The 24,208-nt window shown below is 40.3% G+C and overlaps 1 protein-coding gene across 3 annotated transcripts in view; it reads left to right on the forward strand.

Moving 5' to 3' along the window:
* GALNT14 (polypeptide N-acetylgalactosaminyltransferase 14) overlaps nt 1-24,208 on the forward strand; it is a 319,424-nt gene that overhangs the window by 191,413 nt on the left and 103,803 nt on the right. For 2 of the 3 annotated variants that reach the window (XM_020812187.3, XM_072991128.2), the window contains one exon: nt 14,381-14,479. The exons of the other annotated variant lie outside the window; for it this stretch is intronic. In XM_020812187.3, coding sequence (XP_020667846.3) covers nt 14,381-14,479 — 99 coding nt within the window. The remainder of the gene's footprint in view (nt 1-14,380; nt 14,480-24,208) is intronic. 3 annotated transcript variants of the gene reach the window in all.

A 24,208-nucleotide genomic window follows, 5' to 3' on the forward strand; every position in this document is an offset into this window, starting at 1 on the left:
AGTTATGGAATGCATTCAAGTGTCTTACAGTTACCAGAAAACTGTAGGCACAGTGTTTAAACAGAAATCCATCTTTGCAACTTTTGGTAAGCGAAAGGTGTGATTGCCTTCCAAAATGTTTACAACTGTGAGAAGTTGCAAACAAAAGTACATTCAGAAACAAAAGTTAAGCTGTAGGCAGATTATAACATGTTTCAGAATTGCAGGAGCATACATTATAAAAAAAAGGAATGTGGTGGCGCTGCAACTTAAACTGCAGAAGATAACAGCGTTCCGTGTCTAGTCGTGCTGGCCACGTGACCACGGAAACTGTCTATGGACAAACGCTGGCTCTACAGCTTGGAAACGGGGATGACCACCGCCCCCTAGAGTTGGACACGACTGGACTAAATGTCAAGGGGAACCTTTAACTTTACCTTACATTCTAAAAATAGCCTAGCTTAAAGCCTAAAAAGACACATTGAAAAAGTAGAAAATGTATCTCTAAAATGCATCATTAAAAAGTACAAAGCATTATAGCTTTGAGCAAACTTCAGCCTTTAGTCATGTTACTGGACACACATTAAAATATTCTAAGTGCTCATCTAGCCAACCTGGTTGGAATCTATGGTGGAAAATTCATGTTGTCTTCATCTGTTCCGAGATGCTGCTGCAAACTTTCGGTGCTATACGTTGCTGCTCTTTGATGTCTGGTGTCCAGTATCAGTATTGCTGATATCCATTATGCATGTTGTGATGTGTCATGTTACGTATATGTTTCCTTTTGCTTCTCTGTATTTATATTTATCTCAGTTGTTTACATTTCCCTTCAACTGTAGACAACTGGATTTTGGTGTTGTTGTAAGTTATTGTTCGTTATAAATGGCAAAAAAGTTTTTAATGGTAATTTATATTGTTTTTACCAGGGTGGCAAGACAGAATGTACACTTTCAGAATTGTGTTTTTTCTACAGTCTCCTGAATTTTTTAGCACTCTCTATAAAGCAAAATTTCATATCTTGGCACAGAATTTTATGTTAAGAAAGCAACTATAGGCAAATGTCAGCCTGTCCCAGAATGTGTTTTCATATCATATAAGTCCTACATGAGTCAGGAATTAATCAACCATAACATTAGTTACATCTTTAGTCATGAAAGTATATTTTCTTAGACTGCTGAAGTAGCTGTGACAATAACCTGTGAGATGGAATTGTCTAGCTTGTTAAGACATGGATTCCTTCAGAAGTGCTTGCTTCTCTTACAACATATGGAGTTATCTGGAAGGGCTTATATATAGGGGGGAAAGGGATCATCTTTTCATCATCGAAAGAAATCTTCATGTAACACCATATTGAAATCTCAGGACTGAAGCAATGTTTCTTGCATGTATTCATACAGGATTCCAGAGCATGAAGTTCAAAAGTTATACCATCTGCATTTTGGAGCTTTGTGTGCTGGAACTGCATCTTTTTAAAAAAATGAACAATTGGAAATGGGGGAAAAGAAGTGAAGAGGGAGGTAGAACTTTTATTGGTTTTGTTTAAAAATGTGTTGGCAATTTGGTGACCTACGAAATACCATAAGCAGCAAAAAAGCATTTATCCAGTGACAGCCTGAGGTAGCACAGGCAGCTCTTAGTGGGTTTATTTCCATTATTACAGCAATTTTAAGGCGGCATGCTGCAATTTTCACTTGCAGTGAGGTATTAAATTGAAATTACCCCAGATGTAATTGTCACACAGAATAATTCTGGACATGCTGGATTTAATGTTTTCCAAGCTGTGGTTTTATGATCCAGGAGAGTGCCAAAAAACCACTTGTCAACAGCATCAGCTGCAATCTGCCTTTTCAAGTGGTTGGCTGTTTAATGGAATAGGTTGTTTCGAAGAAACATGGAGAGCATTTTGGCCCCATCTTTTAAAGTGATAAACTTACTGATCAAATGGGCTTGACTAATGTTGCCAAATGCCCTTTATATGGGAGTACCATATTTTGATGGATGTTCTCTCAGCAGAGTCCTTCTTTCACAAGTGATAATTCATATTTCAGCTGTATAAACAGAACATTCCTTTCCGTTAAAGAGGCTTGTGATACTAAAGAACTTACATGTTTTATTTGACACGAGCTTTTGTGGGCTGTGGGCCCATGACTTCAGATACAGAAACCACACAGAACTAGCCCTGTGAAGTTAGCATTCTGTGATGCCATCACCTGTAGAGTAGTTTGTTATACAGTAAACAAGAACCAGGCAGGCCTGGTTGTCCAAATAAATCTATTGCTTTCTCCCATTGGGGCTCTCTCTCTCTCTCTCTCTCTCTCTCTCTCTCTCTCTCTCTCTCTCTTTTGTGCTAGCCAGTATTGGAAGAAAAGATACACCAAGGCTGTTTCTTAGCAAGTCACAATGCTGAGAAGAAGAAGTGAAGAACAGTGTGTGTCATTAGGGTGGCTGTATTGGGGCGGAACGGGGAGGCAGCAAAATATCACTGGTTGCGGAAAATATAGGAAATGTACATTATACCCAGCCCCTATCCCCTGTTCTGACCTTAGGCACAACCCTAAACCTTAGCAATTAAATAGCTCTCTCGCATAGCAAATCCCACCTTCACCTTCTGAGTCTCTAGCTTAATTCAAAGAAACCTGCATCAGTCAGAATCTTGTTGATGTAAGTTACACCGCAGGTCTATGGTGAAGCTGTCATCCATGCTGCACCTCTTTGGGAAATGAAAAACTTCTCTCTCTCTCCCTCTCCCTCTCTCTCTCTCTCTCTCTCTCTCTCTCTCTCTCTCTCTCTCTCTCTCTCTCTCTCTCTCACACACACACACACACACACACACACACACACACACACACACACACACACACACACACACACACACACACACACACACACACACACACACACACACAGCCTTTGGAAGGTGTGGAAAGTGGTAGGGAATGTATTAAAGCCGAAAAATTACCTGGCGTTGGTCCCAGTCCCTCTTTTCATTCCCAAAAAAAGGCCGCAGCATGGCTGCAGCTGATTATGTCACCAGAGATCCATGATGTAACTTACACCAGCAGGATTCTAGCTGCTTTGTGCTACACACTAAATGCTACTTCTGAGCAACTAATTTCTTTTCCTGATGCTGCTAAAATTTCTGTTGTATGTAGAAGCTCTGAGACTGTGTGACAGGTTTGTACACTTTTGATCACATTAGTAATATGAAGATCCCTTTCATCCCTGAAATTCTGTGTCATTCTTGTTTTATTAATTTATTTAATTTTTATCCTGATTTTCTCACCTAGTGAAGACCAATGGCAGCATACAGAAGATTTAAAACCAGCACTTAGTTAAAGCAAATTAATTTAGTTTAATTAATTTAATTTAGTTTAAAAACTTAAAAAGCGGCCAGGCTGTTAACAACTGAGTGGGCAGAGGCATTAATGGGTCTCTCCTTGAGGGCAGGGTTCCTCTCACCCTCAAGGAGGCACTCATTAAGGTGATCTGGAAGTAAACAAATTTGGCGGCTGAAATTGTGTTAAAATTTCACGGCAAGGCGATGCGCTGGACTTCTCTGCACAATCCATTGATAAAGAAGAGATGTCTTGGTCCCGGCGGATGACCTCCACTTTTTGTTCAAATAAGGCCGCTAATTGCTCACAGAAGATACTGCTGGGAGGCCTGTCACTGTGACCAATTCCGTATAAATCATGTACAATGTGGAACAGTTCCACTTGATGGTTCTGAGCTTCACTTATCTGGCAAGCGAAGTAGGATTTTTCTTACAGCCTTCAGCTTGGCTATGATGCAAATTTAGCAACATTTAGGTTATTTGCCATCGGGGATCGTCTCCAAATGTCTTTTAGCCTCCTCCTTTTTCCTGCAGCTGTTGGTTATACTGGGCAGCTGGCCGGGGTCGAGAATAGGGGAGGGGCATTTAGGAGTGATCATGTCCACTGCCCTGGCGGCGGCCACATAGCATTCATCCACCAGAGCATTGACAGGAGTGCCAACAAGATCAGCCAGTGTCCCCTGCATTGCATCTTGTAAACCAACAGGATCCAATAGCCTGCAGGGGTGGACCATCTTAATGGGTCCCTGAGAGAGGGCTTTTCCTGTGGCTGCTCCCACAGTATGGAACTCCCTCCCTTGGTAGATGCAGTTGGCCTCTTCCCTCCTTTCCTTCTGCCAGCAGGTGAAAACATAACCTATTTAGAGAAACGTTTAGGAAATCAGAAGGCAGTTGAGATGGGGAAGTCTTTTCAAATGTATAGTTATTAAAGCCATTTAAAAACTTGGCTCTTCAGGCAGGCCTTCCCTCCAGTCAGTTAATTGATCCCTATCCTTCTTGCTTGAGTTATGCCATCTTGGTTATATGCTGCTTAGAAATACAGTGTTGCCTCGCATAGCGATGATAATCGGTGCAGCAAAAATCACTGCAAAGTGATTTCGTCACTATGCGATATTAAAAAGTCCATAGGAATGCATTGAAACCCCTTCAATGCTTTTCTATGGGCTTCAGACTCACCTTTAAATGAAAATCCTCCATATGGCGGCCATTTTCACTGCCCGGTAAGCGAGGAATCCGTCCCAGAAAACAGCAGGCAGCCATTTTGGAATCACCGATCAGCTGTTAAAAAATCATCGCTTTGCGATGATCGGTAAGCGAAACAGGGTACCGATCATCGCAGAGCAATTTTTCCCCATTTAAAATATCGCAATGCGATCGCTTTTGCAATCGCAAAATCTTCATCGCTGTGTGATTTCTTTGTTAAACAGGGCGCCCATTAAGCAAGGCACCACTGTAGGTGTTAAAACTGTGTTTTAGATGATTTTATATTGTTTATATTGTTCTGTTTTTACCCATGTAAGCCACCCCGAGTAGACGTTGTCTAGAGGGGTGGGGTAATAAGTCTAATAATAAATAAAATAAATAAAAATGTTTAAACATGTATAAAAATGAGTATCTTAAGGAAAGTTGCATATGAAAAAATGTTGAAATGTTCCCCTTTGTTTAAAAAATGGATTCATAGAATGTTTCAGAATTTGGTCAGACTTTGGATGCATGCATTTAAAACTGAGATGAACCAATGAAAGACTGTTTCTATTCCCATTCACTGAGAGTAATCTGAGACTTTTTCTTTGAATATGATATGTGGTCACTTGAAAATCTATTAAGTCTCGCAGCACACCTAATAATACTGCAAGTGGCCTTTAACTATGATAGTGATTTAATGTATTGCTCTCTGGCATTATTTGAATCCATTGATGATCCTGCCAAAACCACTATCCTTCTCCTAACCACCTTTGGATTGGATTGAATAGTTGATGATGCCATTTACCAAAAAGAAGGAAGACACAGATCTGGAAACAGTTAGGAAAAACCTGTGTATAAATACATTTATCATATAGAAATCTATTATTCAAAAATTCTTCTCTCCCCTTAATAAGTTTTTAATCCCCACCCCTTTTTCCTGTGTGTTGCATTTCCCCATTCTCTTTTCCCTTGAATTATTCATTTCCCTATCATCTTTCTCTAATAATATATTTATTTCATTCTACTACTCTGCAATGAAAAAAATTATTTAATATGACAGTTAATAAAAAGAGGTCTGAGAAGGAAGAGTGTGATGGCTCATTTTTCAATGTTTGTGATCTATCCTTTGATCATTCTATTTGTTTAGCTCCATTTATTTATTTTAATATGTTTGCCTCTTTACAAATATAAAAAGTGACCAACAGAGTTCATGTGTTTATTTATATTGTTGGTGGGGCAAATTTATAGCGTTGTTTACTTATACCATTATTTATATCCATGTTGTAGACCATTGTATCCATGTTAGAGTTTGAACTGGGCTAATTGTCACCCCTTGTTCCTGTCAACTGTACCATAGTTTCTCTTTCCAGACACAATTCTAAGTGCTGGTTTTAACCTCCAAAGCCCTAAATGGTCTGGGTCTAAGCTATCTCAAAAGACTGTGTCTCCGTTTATGAGCTGGCTCAGGTGTTAGGATCATCAGGAGAGGCCTTTCTCTCAGTCCCACCACCTTCACAGGTGTGTCTGATGGGGACACAGGAGAAGGATTTCTCTGTTGCTACACCCCAACTTTGGAACTCCCTCCCAGAGGAGGCCAGTCTGGCCCCATCTTTGCTATCTTTCCACAAGCAGGTGAAGAAGACCTTTCCCTCAGTGACTGGCTATACAGTGGTGCCTCGCTTAATGATTGCCCCGCATTACGACAAATCCGCTTTACGACTATCTTTTTGCAATCGCAATTGCGATCGCAAAACGATGGTCTAAATGGGGGAATTTTGCTTTGCGATGATAGGTTCCCTACTTCGGGAACCGATTCTTCGCAAAACAATGTTTTTAGAACAGCTGATCGGCGGTTTCAAAATGGCCACCAGGTAATTAAAATGGCTCCCCGCTGTGTTTAGGGACAGATTCCTCGCTATACAGGCAGTAAAAATGGCCGCTGTATGAAGGATCTTCGCTGGACTGTGAGTTTTCACCCCATTGGAACGCATTGAACAGGTTTCAATGCGTTTCAATGGGGTTTTTATTTTCGCTTTACGATGTTTTCGCTTAACGGCGATTTTCCTGGAACAGATTATCGTCATTAAGCGAGGCACCACTGTACAAGTATGACTTTTAGATGGATTGTTATGCATTACTGGTCTGACTGGGTTGTTAGTACTGCTTGTGTTCACCATCGCTCAGAGTGGGATTTATTTATTCCTTTTTAGTATTTGCATACTTATTGTTTTCGCTTTAATGTTTGTTTGTTTGTTTGTTTGTTTGTTTATTTATTTATTTATTTATTTATTTATTTATTTATTTATTTATTTGATTTATATTCTGCCCATCTGGTATATTTATACCACTCTGAGTGTCTATTGTATTTTAAGGATGTGAGCTGCCTTTTTATGTTCATTGTTCTTAGATTTCTTGAAGGGTAGGGAATAGAAAAAAACATGGTTATAAAACTGGTGTAAAAACTAATAGAGCTTTGGACCTTGGAAAATGTCCACTCTGAGACTTCAAATTAAGAGTGATCATCAAAAAGGGGAACAAATATGAATGCATCTGGGGACTGGACGTCATTGGGAGTGCATTTTTACACAGACTTAAAGTGATTTCTAGTAACTTCTGGTTGTGGAAGTAATCTTCCTGGAACTTTCTTCTTCTTTCATATTTGAATAATTTACTGTTTTTAGCTTTTAATATTGTGTTAATATATATTGTGCTGCCTTGGGTTCTTTTTAGGAGAAATGTAGTAAAAATATTTTAAATAAATAAATTAAATAAAACAGATGTGGGGAGGAGCTAAAAGTCTTGAAATTGCACTCCCATTTGGCCTAAAGAATATGGGCACATCTTATGTTTAAAAAATTGTCAAGTGGAGATGCAGGGATGTAATGAAGTTACTGATAAGATCCACTTGGTACACTTTACGTTATATGCACATGGCGGTATGGTATCACTGGAACTCTCTTGATTTCATCCTGCAGAATCTGAGCATTTCTGATTTGTTTGTTTAATTGATTTTTATTTTGATGATGTACTTCTGTGAGTTCTCTGTCAGAGAAATTCTGAGTGAATCAACAAACTACAAATCCAGGGACTTTAAAATATCAAACTACAGTGGTGCCCTGCATAGCGACGTTAATCCGTTCCAGGAAAACCGTCGCTATCTGGAAACGTCGCTATGTGGGGGGAGGACCCCATAGGAATTCATTAAACTCCGTTTAATGTGTTCCTATGGATACAAAACTCACCGCTAAGCGGGAATCCTCAATCCGACCACCATTTTTGCCGCCGTTTTGGAACTGCCGATCAGCTGTTCCAAAACATCGCAATGCAAAGATCGGTAAGCGAAACGCTTACCAATCATCGCAATGCGATGTTTACCCTATTCAGAACATCGCAATTCAATCGGTTTTTCGATCGTGAAAAACACGTCACTATGCGGATTCGTCATTAAACGGTGCGCTCGTTAAGTGAGGCACCACTGTATAGTGTAAAGATGATCTGTGGATGTTTGTTTGTGTGTGTATATATATATATACCCCCTATGCAGATATTATGCCTAAATAAAATGCACTAAGATGGAGCAAGTTAGAATGGACTACAAGTGGTTCCTATCCATGCTAAGTCCGTGCAGGAGCCATCTTTATTCTCAAAGGTCTCCAAAGATCCTAGTTTAAGTGGAAAAGCCTGAAGAGAGTTTCTTTTTGTGTTCCCTTGAATACAAATAGAACTCTTGCCACATTCAGGAACTTGGGAAAAACAGGTGCCCGGGTTATGTGGAGGCTCTTACTTCGAAATGGGGAAAAGTCATTTATAGACTAAAACTTGCAGAATAATTCATCCAGCATTTCCAGTGGCTATGCTGGCTAGGGTATTCTGGAGTTTTAATTCAGAAAAGTAGCTTTCCCCATTTCTCTTTTTATTTGCATTCAAGCAATCAAATGTAAAGCCCCCCTCCCCCCTGAAGACTTTTCTACTCAACGTACAAAGGAAAGGGATATGGGAGCAAAAGCCTTTTGAATGGGGATTATGTGTTCTGTGAGTAGGGATTATGCCAGTTTTGTCTACTGTGCCTACGCAAATGTAGGAGAAAATCACATTGAGGCGTGTTGTAATTGCAAACCAAGTGCTTCTACGAAATATGTGCCATGCACCAAAGGAACTCTGATTGCTTCAGTGTGCATCCAACTTGCAGCTCAGCCAGTAGTTAATGTACAATATTGCCTAAAGTGATTTGAATTACAACGTTGGCAATTTAGTACATTACGTGTGGAGTGATTGCTTCACATGCCTTGAGGTTTTTTTTTTTTAAAAAATAAAGTTTTTAAAATATTTGCCATGGCAGCTTACATAATACAATAAAAACAAGACCAGGAGCAGCAATAGTAAGAATGATGATGCTTTGGATGGCGGTAAAATATACTGATAATAAAACATCTATAAAAAGGAACAAAAGTCAATTAAAGTTAAAATAAATCTTTTTTTTTTTTAAAAAAAAAAGACTTAGGAAAATAAAATGTATACATATTTACCAGTGAAAACAAAAGAGGACCCAGGCCTGGCTCCCGATCCTGTATTCAGTGTGAAGTCCTGATCTCTGCTACCCACTGTGACAGTAATAGTGGTTGTCAGTCAACTATCCAGTGTGTATCAGATTCACTCATCCAAATACCACCGGTTGTTCAGAATGTGCTCTGAAGGAACATGATGGCATTATGGCAGAGTTGGTTGCCACATAGAAGGGAAACGTACTGTATTACTGCATCTTGAGCATTTTGGAAGAAATGTCAGTGAACTGAAAGATGGAAATAAGGACTAGAGTTCAACGCCTGGTTTATACAAGTGTAAGTGAACAACTACAGGAGGCAGTGGAAGATAGGAGGGCCTGGCGTGCTCTGGTCCATGGGGTCACGAGGAGTCGGACATGACTAAACGACTAAACGAATGAAGTGAAATGGCATAAATAACAGTAGCAGACTGCTGCTCATGAATGAAGTGCTGTTTGCACTCCTGGCTGTGTGCTCAACTGCACCATTCAGCAAGGACCCAAGAATGTACCGTATTTTTCCATGTATAAGACTATACTTTTGACTAAAATCTTTAGACTAAAAATTGAGGGTTGTCTTATACATGGAAGTAAGCTGAGGAGAGAACAAAAATAAGTGGAGAGGAAAGCAGGGATCAAAGTGATCCTGCAGGGCTTTGATCCCTGCTTTCCCCTCCACTTGCTAAGCCCCACTTAGATTTCTTAATTTGGGGTTAGAAAAGTGGGGGGTGTTTTATACATGGGGGCATCTTATACACAGAAAAATACAGTAATCAGCATTTTGTTAATGGGTGGGGGTTTGCTACCTCTATTTCACTTATGCAAGTATTCATCAGTAATTGGATTCTCACAAAGGCTTTACTTGAAGGCCAAAAAGTTGTTGCATGGAATTGAGCTTTGGTTTACAACTCAGAAAATGGTTGCATGAAACTCAGCGGTGGTTTGCATTCTTAGAAACTGTAGCTCTGGGGCATGTTCCTCAGCTTGCCCAAGTAATGTCCAAATGTGTTAAGGATTAAATGTGGCCTCACTTTCTTTGTACCTTCCTGAGGCCTCTTAGCCCTGCTGTTTTAAGTTCCTAGACCACTAATGTTTCCACAGCTTTCACATAGAGCTTAATCAGTAACTAAATTTGTGGCTAGACATTGCATATTTTTGCAGTTTCCAGGATCCCACAGCAGAGTTGCCCATTGATACGTCCTCTGCGTTATTTAATCAGTGATGGGTAGCTGCGTCGGAGAAGTGGTAATATTCCTGAGTGACAGGAGGATTATGTACGAGGAGCATTGTGGGAAACTAAAGTGATGACTTGCCATCTGGGTCTGGTTGCTTGGAATACTGCATTCGTTGTTGCTCAGCGCAGCTATCAGGTATGCTGACCGGGGGTTTTGCGTTCATAAAGTAAGAGTAGCTTGATGGAACAGGAGTTGGGATCTGTCCCTGTTTGTGGGGCATTTGAACTAGACATTGTCAGTTTTGAAGCTAGTTGCTCTCTCTGTTTACAGAAATTACCACCAAGCCATCTAATAATTCTTCCCTGCCAGTATTCTCATAGTTCCTCTTTTCTCTTCACCTCATTTGTGACAGACTTTCACCTTGTGGCTTGAAATGTATTTTTATGATAATTAGAGGAGGAAGTGGAAATTACAACTTAGATTGTATCATGAAGAGAGCCCTTGAAAAGAGAAGGGCATACCTAGAATAAATACATTGGTGAAATACTTGAAATGCATTATATTTGAGTACAGTGGTGCCTTGCTTGACAACGTTAATTCGTTCCAGCAAAATCGCTGTAGAGCAAAAACGTCGTCAAACGAAATAAAAAAAACCCATTGAAATGTATTGAAAACTGTTCAATGCGTTCTAATGGGCTGAATACCTGTTCGTCCAGCAAAGATCCTCCATACGGCAGCCATTTTCGGTGCCTGTAAAGCGAGGAATCCGTCCTAGAAAACAGTGGGGGACCATTTTCTTCAGCCGGCGGCCATTTTGAAATCCGACGATCAGCTGTTTGCTGATCATCGTAAAGCAAAAATCGGTTCCCAAAGCAGGGAACCAATCATTGCACAGCAAAAAACCCCATTTAAAACATTGTTTTGCGATGGCAAAAACATCAACGTAAAGCGGATTTGTCGTAGAGCGGGGTAATCGTCCAGCGGGGCACGACTGTACATGGATTTGTTTGTTTATTTGTTTGTTTAAATGGAGCCTAACGGCATTCTCTGCTGCATTTTTACCACCCATAGCGGGCCAGTCTGAGTTGATGGTACAGATTACTGACACCTGATACTATCTTAAATATGTAAAGGGCCTGAAGAAACAGAATAGAAAGTGAATTAACTGTTAAAATACAAACAAGGACAAATTTATTGTTAGAAAAGCATAGTGTATCTTCCTGAAACACTTCATGAACCCATAGAATTTATTAGATGGCCTTTAAAAAAATTATGATCCATCTTATGTAAGAAGTCAGACCTGTCAATTCCCAATAGCCATTAAAATAAAAAATTAAAGATTTGTAGGCAGTTTAGTACCTAGATCCACCTTCTCCAAAGTATTCACTTCTAAGCACTTTGGAATTGTTGTAGATAAAAAAGCTGAATATGAGCCAACAGTGTGATGTGGCTGCAAAAAAGGCCAATGCTGTTTTAGGCTGCATTAACAGAACTATAGTCTCCAAATCCTGTGAACTGCTAGTTTTCAACACTGCACTTTAAGAAGGAAGCCAGCAAACTGGAACAAGGATGATCAGGGGACAAGGATGATCAGGAGACTGAAAACTAAGTCCTATGAGGAAAAAATGGGGAAAAAACTGGGAATATTTAACCTTGAGAAAAGAAAACTGAAAAGAGATGTGACAGCACTCTTTAAATACTTGAAAGATTGTCATACAGAGGAAGGGCAGGATTTGCTCTCAATCATCCCAGAGTGCAGGGCACATAATAATGGGCTCAAGGTATAGGAAGCAAGATTTAGGCTGAATATCAGGAAAAACTTCCTAACTGTTAGAGCAGTATGATAGTGGAGCCAGTTACCTCGAGAGGTGGTGAGCGCTCCAACACTGGAAGCATTGAAGAGGAAGGGTAGCGGGGCTGTTTATCCTTATTTCATATTTCAAAGCACACTTTAAGTTTTTTTAAAAAGATAGGATTAGTAACTGCAAAAAATACTGCATTTACAGTATATTCACACTTAAATGTAAAAGCAGGAGGTCTTATCTTCTCTGAGCTGGACCACATTAAATACTTCCTCAGGCCCTTCTTGGGCAAAGTTCCTCTATTTTTTGTAGTCACATAAAGGAGGCAGAAGTCTGCACATTTTTTCCTCTGTCTTTCTCTAATCATATTTAGTGAACTCTACCTCAGCCTCTCACCAGAGAGATATGTGAGGGCCAAACAGAAAGTGGTAGCAGAGAAAGTGAGTTCTAACCCTTCATGGCCCGTGATTTAGAAAACATTGTTATACAGGAAAAAAGCCAACAAAGAATATAAAAATAAGCCTTTTTGAAAAGAATGCTGTTTCATAAAGGGAACCAATTACTATTTAAGGCTACAAGCAGAAGTCTTTCTAGTGTGATGAAAGTAAAAGAATCTGGAGGATCTGCCAACAAAGGTTTTTTCTGTATGTTTGAATGTCATGTCAGGGAACTGTTCCCGTCATGATGAGAGAAAGGTGAAGATGTATAGCTTTTACATACAGCATGTCATGAAAAGCCAATAAATTTCCATCCATGCTGGTAGTTCTACAGACCGATGCTTAATCTCTTTATCTTTTACAGTGAGGTATTCACAGCAAATGCCAGAGGATAAAAAAACAATGGGATGGCATGAGCCTATTATTTTTTTTAATCATCATCATCATCATTTTCGCTCAGTCCCAGAATGACCTAATGAAACTTTTGATGGATTCATATGAGCAGGGCTTGACATAAGATCTGAGCATAGGATGATGAGGCCAAAATCTAGTAGTCTTGTAGTCTGTCTACTGAATTCTTAGGAAATCCATTTGGTTCTTCAGTATTTGCTCTACTTTGGAATTGCAGCTTTAATGCTATGTAGGAAAAGAGCCTTTCTCTTATGAAAAAAAAATTAAGAATAATGAAGAAGATAACTGAGAAAGAAAAGAAAAGAGGATTAACTTTGAATATCACAGGGTGACAGGAGTCAAACTTATCTGGGGAAAAAATTCTATGAGGTGGGAAATCGTTCATAATCCCAACTATGTATGTAATGACTACATTTATTTTAGGAAAAGAGCAATATGCCACATATACTGAAGTCCTTACATCTTTCAGAATTAAGTGTTACCTGTGGCTGAGTCTTTCTCACATAAAGGAAATTTCACTGCACAGGAGTACGGAAATTAACCCAGTATCTGTGACATAATATGCGGATATGTTAGAATAACACATTATTCATCTACCTGTGATAAACAATGAGGAGTGAAACAAAGAATAAAGAAGTCCATGAATCTGAGTTCAAACACTAATAAGCTATTTCTCTTATCCTGCATCCAAGTTAGAAGAGACACAAAGAGAACTATGCTGCCTTTATTGAAGTCATAGTATGCAGTTACTATTGCTGTTTCTGTTTGTATGACTGAGTGCAGAAGGTGTGGGAGGTGTAATATTGCCCTCTCCCAGAACATGCATATTATGTGGATGGGGTTCTTTGTTATCTCACACTTCTATAAAATTACTGGGGAACCTTATGTGGAGATGGAGGTGAAGCTTTAACCAATAAGAAGATGACATCTACCTTTCCTTTTTAACCATACCAGAAAACCCACTCGGTCTTCTGAATCAATGTGTAGTCATTGTGATGATTCAGTGCAGACAAGACAAGAAGTGCTACAGTGAGAAAAACTAGTGGACTAATAAAGGTGATATGGTTAGAGTTTTGTTCTCAACACCTCTAATTTGGAATAATGTAGTGTGCCTTTAAAAATGGTCTGGGAATATCAGAGGATCCAAAATAGAACAGCAAGATTGTTAACATGGTATGGCTGATATTTCTACTAGCTTTTTGATGTAGATACTGACTTCCCGTCTGTTTCTAGACCCCATAGTCTCTGCTCACTTGCTGTGCTTTAACTGAGTTCTGTCTTAAGATTGTTTTGATTCTTCTTGGATCAAAATAAACTGACAGGTCTGAAATGCTCTGGCTAAGCAACACGATTTAAAAACAAACAAAAGCAAAATGTCATTCATGCTGATTTCAGTGCAGCCACAACCCTGCTTATTATCTAATAAATGTTGAGGAAGTCACCTATAGAATGCTGCGATCTTAAGATTCCAAAACATAAGTAATGTTTTTTTCCCCCTTCTCTCTTCCTTCATTTAGATGCACTACTTTGCACTATAGCTCAGACCTGCCTCCAACCAGCATTATCATTACCTTCCATAACGAAGCTAGGTCGACATTACTGAGGACCGTAAGAAGGTAAGATCCAGCAGTAAAGAGGAAATTCAGCTGGTTTCCAGGATTCCAACTGCCTTCTCAAAGTTGCTGTTTTAATAAAAGAATTGAAATTGTGCATGAGATTTGTAAATGAGGGCAATGCAGCTCTTCACTCAAACTAGGTATTTAAAAAGAGAAACTACACACTTCAGGGAAAATAACATATAGAAAATTTCATATTAGGCAAACATTTTCACAGAAATTTCATATATTAGAGGAATATATGCATATAAAATCCATACAAACGTGTATGTACGTGAAGGTAGGTATACATGTCTATGGAGCTGTTCTAAAAACATATTTGCAAATTGATGCAGCTTTGGGAAGGAAAGCTGATGCTTGAAAAAAAATATGAACCTTATAGAAAGTAAAACATTCATATTAATCTGTTGGTAGGCATGACTAAATGATGGAGTTTTATGAGTCTTGTCCATCACAATATATATAATATGCCTTTTTCTATTTTCCCTCACCATGTTCCCTCAGTGCCCCGACTAATGCAGATCTGTGTTACTTTTAATTTCTGTGGTCATTAACAAGCATAACTAGATAGCCAGTACAGCCATTTTGAGTGGAAGAGAGCTTTCAGTGATTCATTCTGCCATTGTTTAGCTCCTTTTCCCACCTTTTTATATTGGCAGGTCCTCTGTGAACAGATCGTGCAATTACCGAGCTTATTCTTTATTCAAAAATGATACCACTACTTTCAGGAGCAATTAATTGCAGCGATGCAGATTGTTCACAAATGATTCATTTCAAGCCTTCCAAATGTGAAAATTGCAAGCTGTTTTGCACAGGAGCGGACATGGGATGTAGGTGGTGATAGCGGAAAGAGACATCCCGGATCTAAGCATAACATTGTTTCCTGTGCTTTCACTGTATGTTCACTCATCATCTCGGACTGGATTCTAGTAATATAATGAGCAGCCTGTGACATTCAGATGTGTTTAAAAAAAACAAACGAGTCCCATTTCATTTTTCAGGAGAAACCAGTGCACGAGCGGAACTTGAATATCCATAAGAAATATGGATCCAGAAAAACAATGTTTTGTTTATTTAAAATATTTGTGTTTTTTTTCCAGAAGTAAAGTGTGCTCTCAAAATGGCATATAAGGAACTATAGATGTTAATACAATAAAATTTGTAATGCCTGAAATAATTTTAAAATAATGCACAACCCTAATAGGTACAATTGTAGTCGCCAATAAAAATAGATGGTTCAGAATGAGTTCCTTAAGATGAATTTATTTATTATTTATTATTATTTGATTTATTTGATTTATACCCCGCCTATCTGGTCTGCTCGACCACTCTAGGCGGCTTCCAGTATAGGATAAAAAAAATAAAACACAAGAACATTACATAATCATTTGATACAGTTACAGTAAAATAGAATGAGAATAAAATAAGAAGGAATAGAAAAGAAATCAGGTATTAACTGGAGGGAAGGCCTGGATCTACAACCATGTTTTTAATTGGGTTTTAAAGATTCCCAGTGTAGGGGCTGCACGAATCTCTGAAGGGAGGTTGTTCCAGAGGCGAGGAGCCACCGCCGAGAAGGTCCGGTTTCGTGTCTTTTCCTTCCGGGCTTCTCTCAGCATCAGGCTCCTCAGCCTCTCCTCTTGACTCGCGCGGATGATCTGGGTAGACCTTGGTGGGAGCAGGTGTTCCGCCAAATATCGAGGTCCTAAACCATTTAGGGCCTTGTAAGTAAGCATTAAGACTTTGAAGTCGACGCGGAAACGAATGGGCAGCCAATGCAATGCAGCCAGAGTTGGAGAAATACGTTGATATTTTCTCACTCCAGTGAGGAGTCTGGCCGCCACATTCTGCACCACCTGAAGTTTCCGCATCAGCCTCAAAGGCAGCCCCACGTAAAGCGCGTTACAGTGGTCTAAGAATGTGATTTGCAAAAAGTGCTTGCAAACAGCTTTGAGAGTATGCACGGTATGACACAATGTATTTCTGGTTTTACTATATGGCACAAAGTAATTGTGATAAAGAGAGAAATGTTTAAAATGTGGGTTTATCCAAGAATTTCTTGCCTTGAGATGGTAAGCATCCAAGAAGTACTCAAGCGAAGAAATAAAGACCAAGAAATCATACAGCACACACTTTTGGATGCACCACTTGAAGTACCTAAAGAAACATAATTGGAAGGGTGGGTGATACGGACAGTAGACCACTAAAATCATATAAGCAGATACTGACTTTTGAGTCCTCAGAATCTTCATATAAACTCCAAAAGCCATGACAAGTTGTGGAGGGTTAGGTTTCCTCATTTCATGCAAGTTCTAAGATGAAGCTGCAGAGTGAACTCAAAAATAGTAGATTTCAGATTTCACCTTGGCAGGCGGTATTAGAATCTTTCTCCTGAACATTTTAAATGAATTTGCCATTATCTCAATGCACATGTGCAGATAGATACAAACATACACATACGCACACATGGACTTGTGCTGAAACACATGGTCCTTTTTTGTCTGGGAATAAAGGCACATTGAAATGTGGCAAAGCCTCATCAGAGAAGTTGGAATAACATTTTGTTTATAGAATAGGTAAAGCAATTAGAGGAGGAGGAGAATGTCCTCAGTTCAGAGTCCTACTGGGGCAGTATTGAGTGTCCTTGCTTGGTTGTATACGCTGCCCTGGTTGGCTGCTCAGGATATATTTCATAGTCAAAACAAGAAAACCACAATCCAAGACAAGGATAGGTGATACTTTCATTAGACCTATAAAAGTTCACAAGCACAAGCTAGCTTTTGACTCTGCAGAAGTCTTCATGAGGCTGGACATTACAGAACCCACAATGGTTCCAAAATTCATGATGGGATAGGCAGGCCAGGTGTTGTTTTTTTCAAGTAGCTTCCAAAATGGGGGCTGCAGAATGAGCTCAGAGGTTGCAGGTTTCAGCTTTTACCTCTGATGGTCGGGAAACACAGCTGTATTCATCTGATGGATTTCATTTCTTCCAAAGCAGGAAAAAGGATCCAAGGCATCATGGATGCTCTGTGTAGAGATTTGTACATGTTTATTAAATGAATATTTTCTTAAGAAGAGGAATGAACAGAGATAGATCAGTCAACACACTGTAAATTAACCTATGAAGGTTTAGGGGATTGATGACAAAACGGCCTTTGTCATGAGGCAGACTGAGTCAGCCGCCTTAGTCTGGAAAGCAACAGTGCTGAGATATTGTATGCAAGCCCGGTTTCTTTATTCCAAGCAAGTTCCAAAAGAGAGCTGCAGCATGACTCAGAGGCTACAAGTTTCAGCTTTCATCTCAGGTTGTATGAAAACACGACACCTCAGCCTTTTCTTTGTGAGGCCTTTGGATATTACCCCTTGTTTGACAACAGAACTACAGTGGTGCCCCGCTTGATGATTACCTCGTTAGACAATGTGTTTTTTGCGATCGCTTTGCAGTCGCAAAATGATGTTTAGATAGGGCAAATTCGCTTTACGATGATCAGTTCCCTGCTTTGGGAACCAATTTTTTTGCTTTACGATGCTCAGAAAACAGCTGATTGTCGGGTTTCAAAATGGCCACCCACTGTTTAAAATGGCTCCCCACTGTGTTTAGGAAGGCTTTTTCGCAAGACAGGCACCAGAAAATGGCCGGCCTATGGAGGATCTTTGCTGGACGCTGAGGTATTTTGTCCATTGGAACACACTGAACTGGTTTTCAATGCATTTCAATGGGCTTTTTCATTTCGCTTGATGAGAGTTTTGTTCTACAGCGATTTTGCTGGAACGGATCATCCTCTTCAAGCGAGGCACCACTGTATGTAGGCCACATAAGTAACACAGAGGACAATCAGCACGTACTGCAGGCCCCACCAACCTAAAACTGCAAAGTGGGGGGGAGGGGATATCAAAACTGGAAGTACCTGGAAGTCTGATTCTAGTTTTTGATTTATGGGGTAGGGGAGTGCACATGGCCTCATGCAAAAAGCACCACAATTCAAAAGCATCAATTCTTTGGCGGTCAGCCTTCTTTATGGTCCAGCTCTCACTTCCATACATCACTACTGGAAAAACCATAGCTTTAACTATGTGGACTTTTGTCGGCAAGGTGATGTCTCTGCTTTTTAAGATACTGCCTAGGTTTGTCCTCACTTTCCTCCCAAGAAGAAGGTGTCTTTTAATTTTTTGGCTGCTGTCCCCATCTGCAGTGATCATGGAACCCAAGAAAGTAAAATCTGTCACTGCCTCCATATCTTCCCCTTCTATTTGCCAGGAGGTGATGGGACCAGTGGCCAGGATCTTATGGGTTTTTTTATGTTGAGCTTCAGACCATTTTTTGTGTTCCCCTCTTTCACCCTCATTAAGAGGTTTTTAATTTCCTCCTCACTTTCTGCCATCAGAGTGGTATCATCTGCATATTGGCGGTTGTTGATATTTCTTTCGGCAATCTTAATTCCAGTTTGGGATTCCTCCAGTCCAGCCTGTCGTATGATGTATTCTGCATATAAGCCGGGGGACAATATACAGCCTTGTCATACTCCTTTACCAATTTTGAACCAATCAGTTGTTCCATATCCAGTTCTAACTGTTGCTTCCTATTCCATGTATAAGTTTCTCAAGAAATATATAAGGTGGTCAGGCACTCCCATTTCTTTAAGGGCTTGCCATAGTTTGCTGTGGTCCACACAGTCAAAGGCTTTTGCGTAGTCAGTGAAGCAGAAGTAGATGTTTTTCTGGACTCTCTGGCTTTCTCTATAATCCAGCGCATGTTAGCAATTTGGTTTCTTCGAAATCCAGTTTGTACTTCTGGGTGTTCTCGGTCCACATACTGCTGAAGCCTGCGTTGGAGGATTTTGAGCATAACCTTGCTAGCGTGTGAAATGAGTGCAATTGTACCGTAGTTGGAGCATTCTTTGGCACTTCCCTTCTTTGGGATTGGGGTGTAGACTGATCTTTTCCAATCCTCTGGCCACTGTTGAGTTTTCCAAACTTGCTGGTAAATGGAGTGTAGCACCTTAACAGCGTCATTTTTTAAGATTTTAAATAGTTCAACTGGAATGCCATCACTTCCACTGACCTTGTTGTTAGCCATGCTTTCTAAGGCCCACTTCACTTCACTCTCCAGGATATCTGGCTCAAGGTCAGCAACCACACTATCTGTGTTGTCCAGGATATCCAAATCTTTCTGGTATAATTCCTCTGTGTATTCTTGCCACCTCTTCTTGATGTCTTCTGCTTCTGTGAGGTCCCTTCCATTTTTGTCTTTTATCATGTCCATCTTTGCACAAAATGTTCCTCTAATATCTCCAATTTTCCTGAACAGATCTCTGGTTTTTCCCTTTCTATTATTTTCCTCCATTTCTTTGCACTGTTCATTTGAGAAGCTCCTCTTGTCTCTCCTTGATATTCTTTGGAAGTCTGCATTCCATTTTCTGTAACTTTCCCTATCTCCCTTTCATTTTGTTTTCCTTCTCTTGTTTGCTATTTGTAAGGCCTCGCTGGACAGCCACCTTGCTTTCTTGCATTTCCTTTTCTTTGGGATGGTTTTTGTTGCTGCCTCCTGTACAATGTCATGAGCCTGCATCCATAGTTCTTCAGGCACTCTGTTCACCAAATCAAGTTCCTTGAATCTGTTCTTCACTTCCACTGTATATTCATAAGGGATTTGGTTTAGATTATACCTGACTAGCCCAACGGTTTTTCCTACTTTCTTCAATTTAAGCTTGAATTTTGCTATGAGAAGCTGATGATCAGAACCACAATCAGCTCCAGGTCTTGTTTTTGCTGACTGTATTGAGGTTCTCCGTCTTTGGCTGCAGAGAATATAATCCAGTAGTCCCCAACCTTGGGCCTCCAGATGTTCTTGGACTTCAACTCCCAGAAATCCTGGCCAGCAGAGGTGGTGGTGAAGGCTTCTGGGAGTTGTAGTCCAAGAACAACTGGAGGCCCAAGTTTGGGGACCACTGATATAATCAATCTGATTTTGGTATTGCCATCTGGTGATGTTCATGTGTCAAGTGTTTGTGATGACCAGCTTGTTCTCTTGACAAAACTCTATTAGCCTTTGCGCTGCTCCGTTTTGAATTCCAAGGCCAAATTTTCCTGTTGTTCCTTTTATCTCTTGACTCCCTATCTTAGCATTCCAATCCCCTATAATGAGAAGAACATCTTTCTTTGGTGTCAGTTCTAGAAGGTGTTGTAAGTCTTCATAGAACTGGTCAATTTCAGTCTCCCCAGCATTGGTGGTTGGTGCATAAACTTGGATTACTGTGATGTTGAAAGGTCTGCCTTGAATTCGTATTGAAATCATTCTATCATTTTTGAGATTGTATCCCAATACAGCTTTTCCCACTCTTTTGTTGACTATAAGGGCTACTCCATTTCTTCTACGGGATTCTTGCCCACAATCGTAGATATGATAATAGTCTGAATTGAATTCAGCCATTCCCGTCCATTTTAGTTCACTGGCGCCCAGGATGTCAATGTTTATACTTGCCATCTCCTGTTTGACCACATCCAACTTACCCAGGCTCATAGATCTTACATTCCAGGTTCCTATGCAGTATTTTTCTTTGCAGCATTGGACTTTCCTTTCACTTTCAGGCACGTCCACAGCTGAGCGTCCTTTCAGCTTTGGCTCAACCACTTCATTAGCTCTGGAGCTACTTGTACTTGTCCTCTGCTCTTCCTCAGTAGCATGTTGGACAGCTTCCGACCTGAGGGTCCCATCTTTAAGCCTTTTGTTTCTTATCATGGGATTTTCTTGGCAAAGATACTGGAGTGGCTTGCCAATTCCTACTCCAGATGGATTGTGTTTAGTCAGAACTCTCCACTATGACCTGTCCATCTTGAGTGTTCCTGCACGGCCTAACCAATAGCTTCACTGAATTACTCAAGCCCCTTTGTTCTATGCAGATTTACTCTGAGGTAACGACCGTCAGGTACGCAGGACTGCAACTTTATTCTTGAATTAGTCAATGTTTGTGAATAATATCTTAGTGATGTTGTTTTGAGGCTATGTAAATTTTTCAAAATGTTTATTATATATATATTGTGTTTAGGAATAATGTATGTTTCTCATGGGTATATTGAGAGTGTTTCTATAACTTTTGGAGTTTTGAATATGCAGTTTTAGAACTTGGTTTGTAGCCTTATTGGTATTTCAGTGAGTCTTCAGTGTCAGGAAAGGTGTTTCTCTGCTCATCTTTGTCTCTCAACCAGTACTCAGAATTATACAGAAGTCAAGAAAGTCTTAAGGGCGGTGGAATGACAAGGTAACAGGGAGTTTGAAATATGTGCATCTCTAATGCAGTCATAATTACATACTCCTTTTCAGTAGCAATGTGAATTTCCAAAGCACTTGTCACAGTTTGAAATGTTACTTTAACTTTATATACCTATCACAGCTTCGTAGCTTGTCATGCAATATCAGTTCCAGCCATTGTTGAATAGGTGCAAATAAGTGGTACTATCCACATCCTTCTTTAATTGTTAAAGAAGAAACATCCATATATTGCAAGCAGCAACTTACATGTCAGAAGTACGTCAGATGTGCTGATGTCAGAACTGGTGATAAGTGCACCTGCTCTTTGCTCCTCAGTATAGAATAAGATAGCCCATGGCTATAATTTTGAAGACTCCATATGAACTATGATACCCAGCATGGATAGAGTGATGGATTAGGTCTCAGGAGGCCTGCATTCATATCCTCACTCTGCAATGGGAGCTCACTGGGGTGTGGTACTGGCAAAACCACTCTTTCAACATCTCTCTCACTCACCTTGAAAGCCCTTTTAGGGTGGCTAATAAGTTGGTTCTGACATAATAACACATAACAACAATAACATACGACCATGCTCTCTGGTGATGAAATATCAAAAGACCTTGTGAGTTATTCCAAAGGCCTATCTAGTCTAATACAGTGGTGCCTCGTATAGCGAGGTTAATCCGTTCCCGATTAACCTTCGCTATAGCGAAACATCACTGAACGGGACAGGGAAAGCCATTGGAACGCATTAAACATTGTTTAATGCATTCCAAAAGGCTCCTTTACTCACCGTTCAGCGAAGTTTCCTATGGCCGGCAGCCATTTTCGCGCCCTCGTTAAGCGAGGGGAGGGCGCGAAAATGCTGCGCGTGGCCATTTTGGGGCTTCCGGTGGCCATTTTGTCCGCCAAACAGCTGATTGTCGGGGCTTCGTTTTGCGAAGATCGGTAAGCGAAAAGCTTGCCGATCTTCACAAAGTGAGTTTCGCCCTATCTAAACGTCGTTGAGCGATCGCATTAGCGATCCCAAAAAAGGGATCGCTATGCGATTTCGTCGTTGTGCGGTGCGCTCGTTAAGCGAGGCACCACTGTATTCCATTCCCACCATAGGCAGTCAAAGGCCTATAGGAAGCTCACTTCCATACTCTTCTAAGAGTTTTCCTTGGGTTATGGGGGGCTCATGGGTTCAAGTAACCTAACCTAGCCTGAGTAGGCTACTGACTTCTGAACCTTTCAAGTCTATAACATCTTCAAAGTCAGACTATACATGTTCAGTGTGCTTCTTACACCTTGGTTCTAAAGACTCCTGCCTCCTGCTGTCCTTCATTTAACCTCTGTGAGACAGCTGCAGCCCTCTTTACACTTCACTTGGCCTTCCAAGTGTCAAGACATGGAATCTGTGATTCCAACAACCAATAAATTCTATTGCTTCTGCCTATTAGGAATGCTAGCTCTGCATTGTGTGCCTTTGCCCATTACACTAATATAATGATTCATGAAATGACATTAAGGCAGACCCAAGATTGAAGGATTGTTTCAGGTCAAGAAATCTATTGTCTTGAACCTTTCTGTGGCACAGTGGGTAATGTTTAGTGTCCTGTCATCAGAACACTGGCCTGTGTGTATGTGAGAGGAGGGGGGCAGGACATTTATAAAATTTCTTAGCATACAGTGAGATGTCTTACCTATGGGCATATTATTCTGTCCATCCAGCCAGGTGGCAGTGCAAGATTTGGTCATTCATTGAAACAGCAAGAAAGGTTTCCATGTGCTCTGATTTCTCTCTCTCTCTCTCTCTCTCTCTCCTTCTCTCCTGCTAATTTTAGGAGAGGGTGGTTGCTTCATTAGTTTGGCTAATTGACTTTATCTGGACACAATTTAGTGGTTATTGCAGGCACTGAGATAGTTTAATTGCCTTTGTATTGCTAGTTGGTTCAAAAGGATGGAGGATGCCCTTGGGCCTTGAGGAACTAAATGTGAACTAGTGGGGAAGGTCTTGAGTAGCTGAGGGTTCCCTTCCCACTTTCATGGTGGTTAGGCATTGGAAAGTGCAGATTAGACTTATTTCTCACCTGCTGATTGCAGCCAGGGTAGAATCAGCCAGGAGGGAACAGGACAGGTAAGCTGAAGCCCCAGTTTCCAATGGAATATCCATAATTATTGTTGCAGATGTTTATCATCCGCTGTCTCAAAAAGGTTTGTCTTCAAGAATCTGAGTTTTATAAATCAAGACAACAATGTGTGGCACATTTACTAGGAAGTAAAACCAAAAAGGCAGACCCAGGCCTAGGTCCTTCTTTGCTTTCATTTGATATTATATCACCCTCTCATGGATGAGGAGAATGATTTTGTTCCACCAAGATATGGAAGGATTTCTATCCCTAGGCTAATCCACTTGAGTCCTCTCATTTTTTTTTTACTCCCCTTGGGGAGTATGTGGAAACCTCCAGATGTTCTTTGACTGTAATTCCCAGCCTTTC

This window comes from Pogona vitticeps, chromosome 1 (genome assembly GCF_051106095.1).
Source record: "Pogona vitticeps strain Pit_001003342236 chromosome 1, PviZW2.1, whole genome shotgun sequence".
Lineage (NCBI taxonomy): Eukaryota > Metazoa > Chordata > Lepidosauria > Squamata > Agamidae > Pogona > Pogona vitticeps.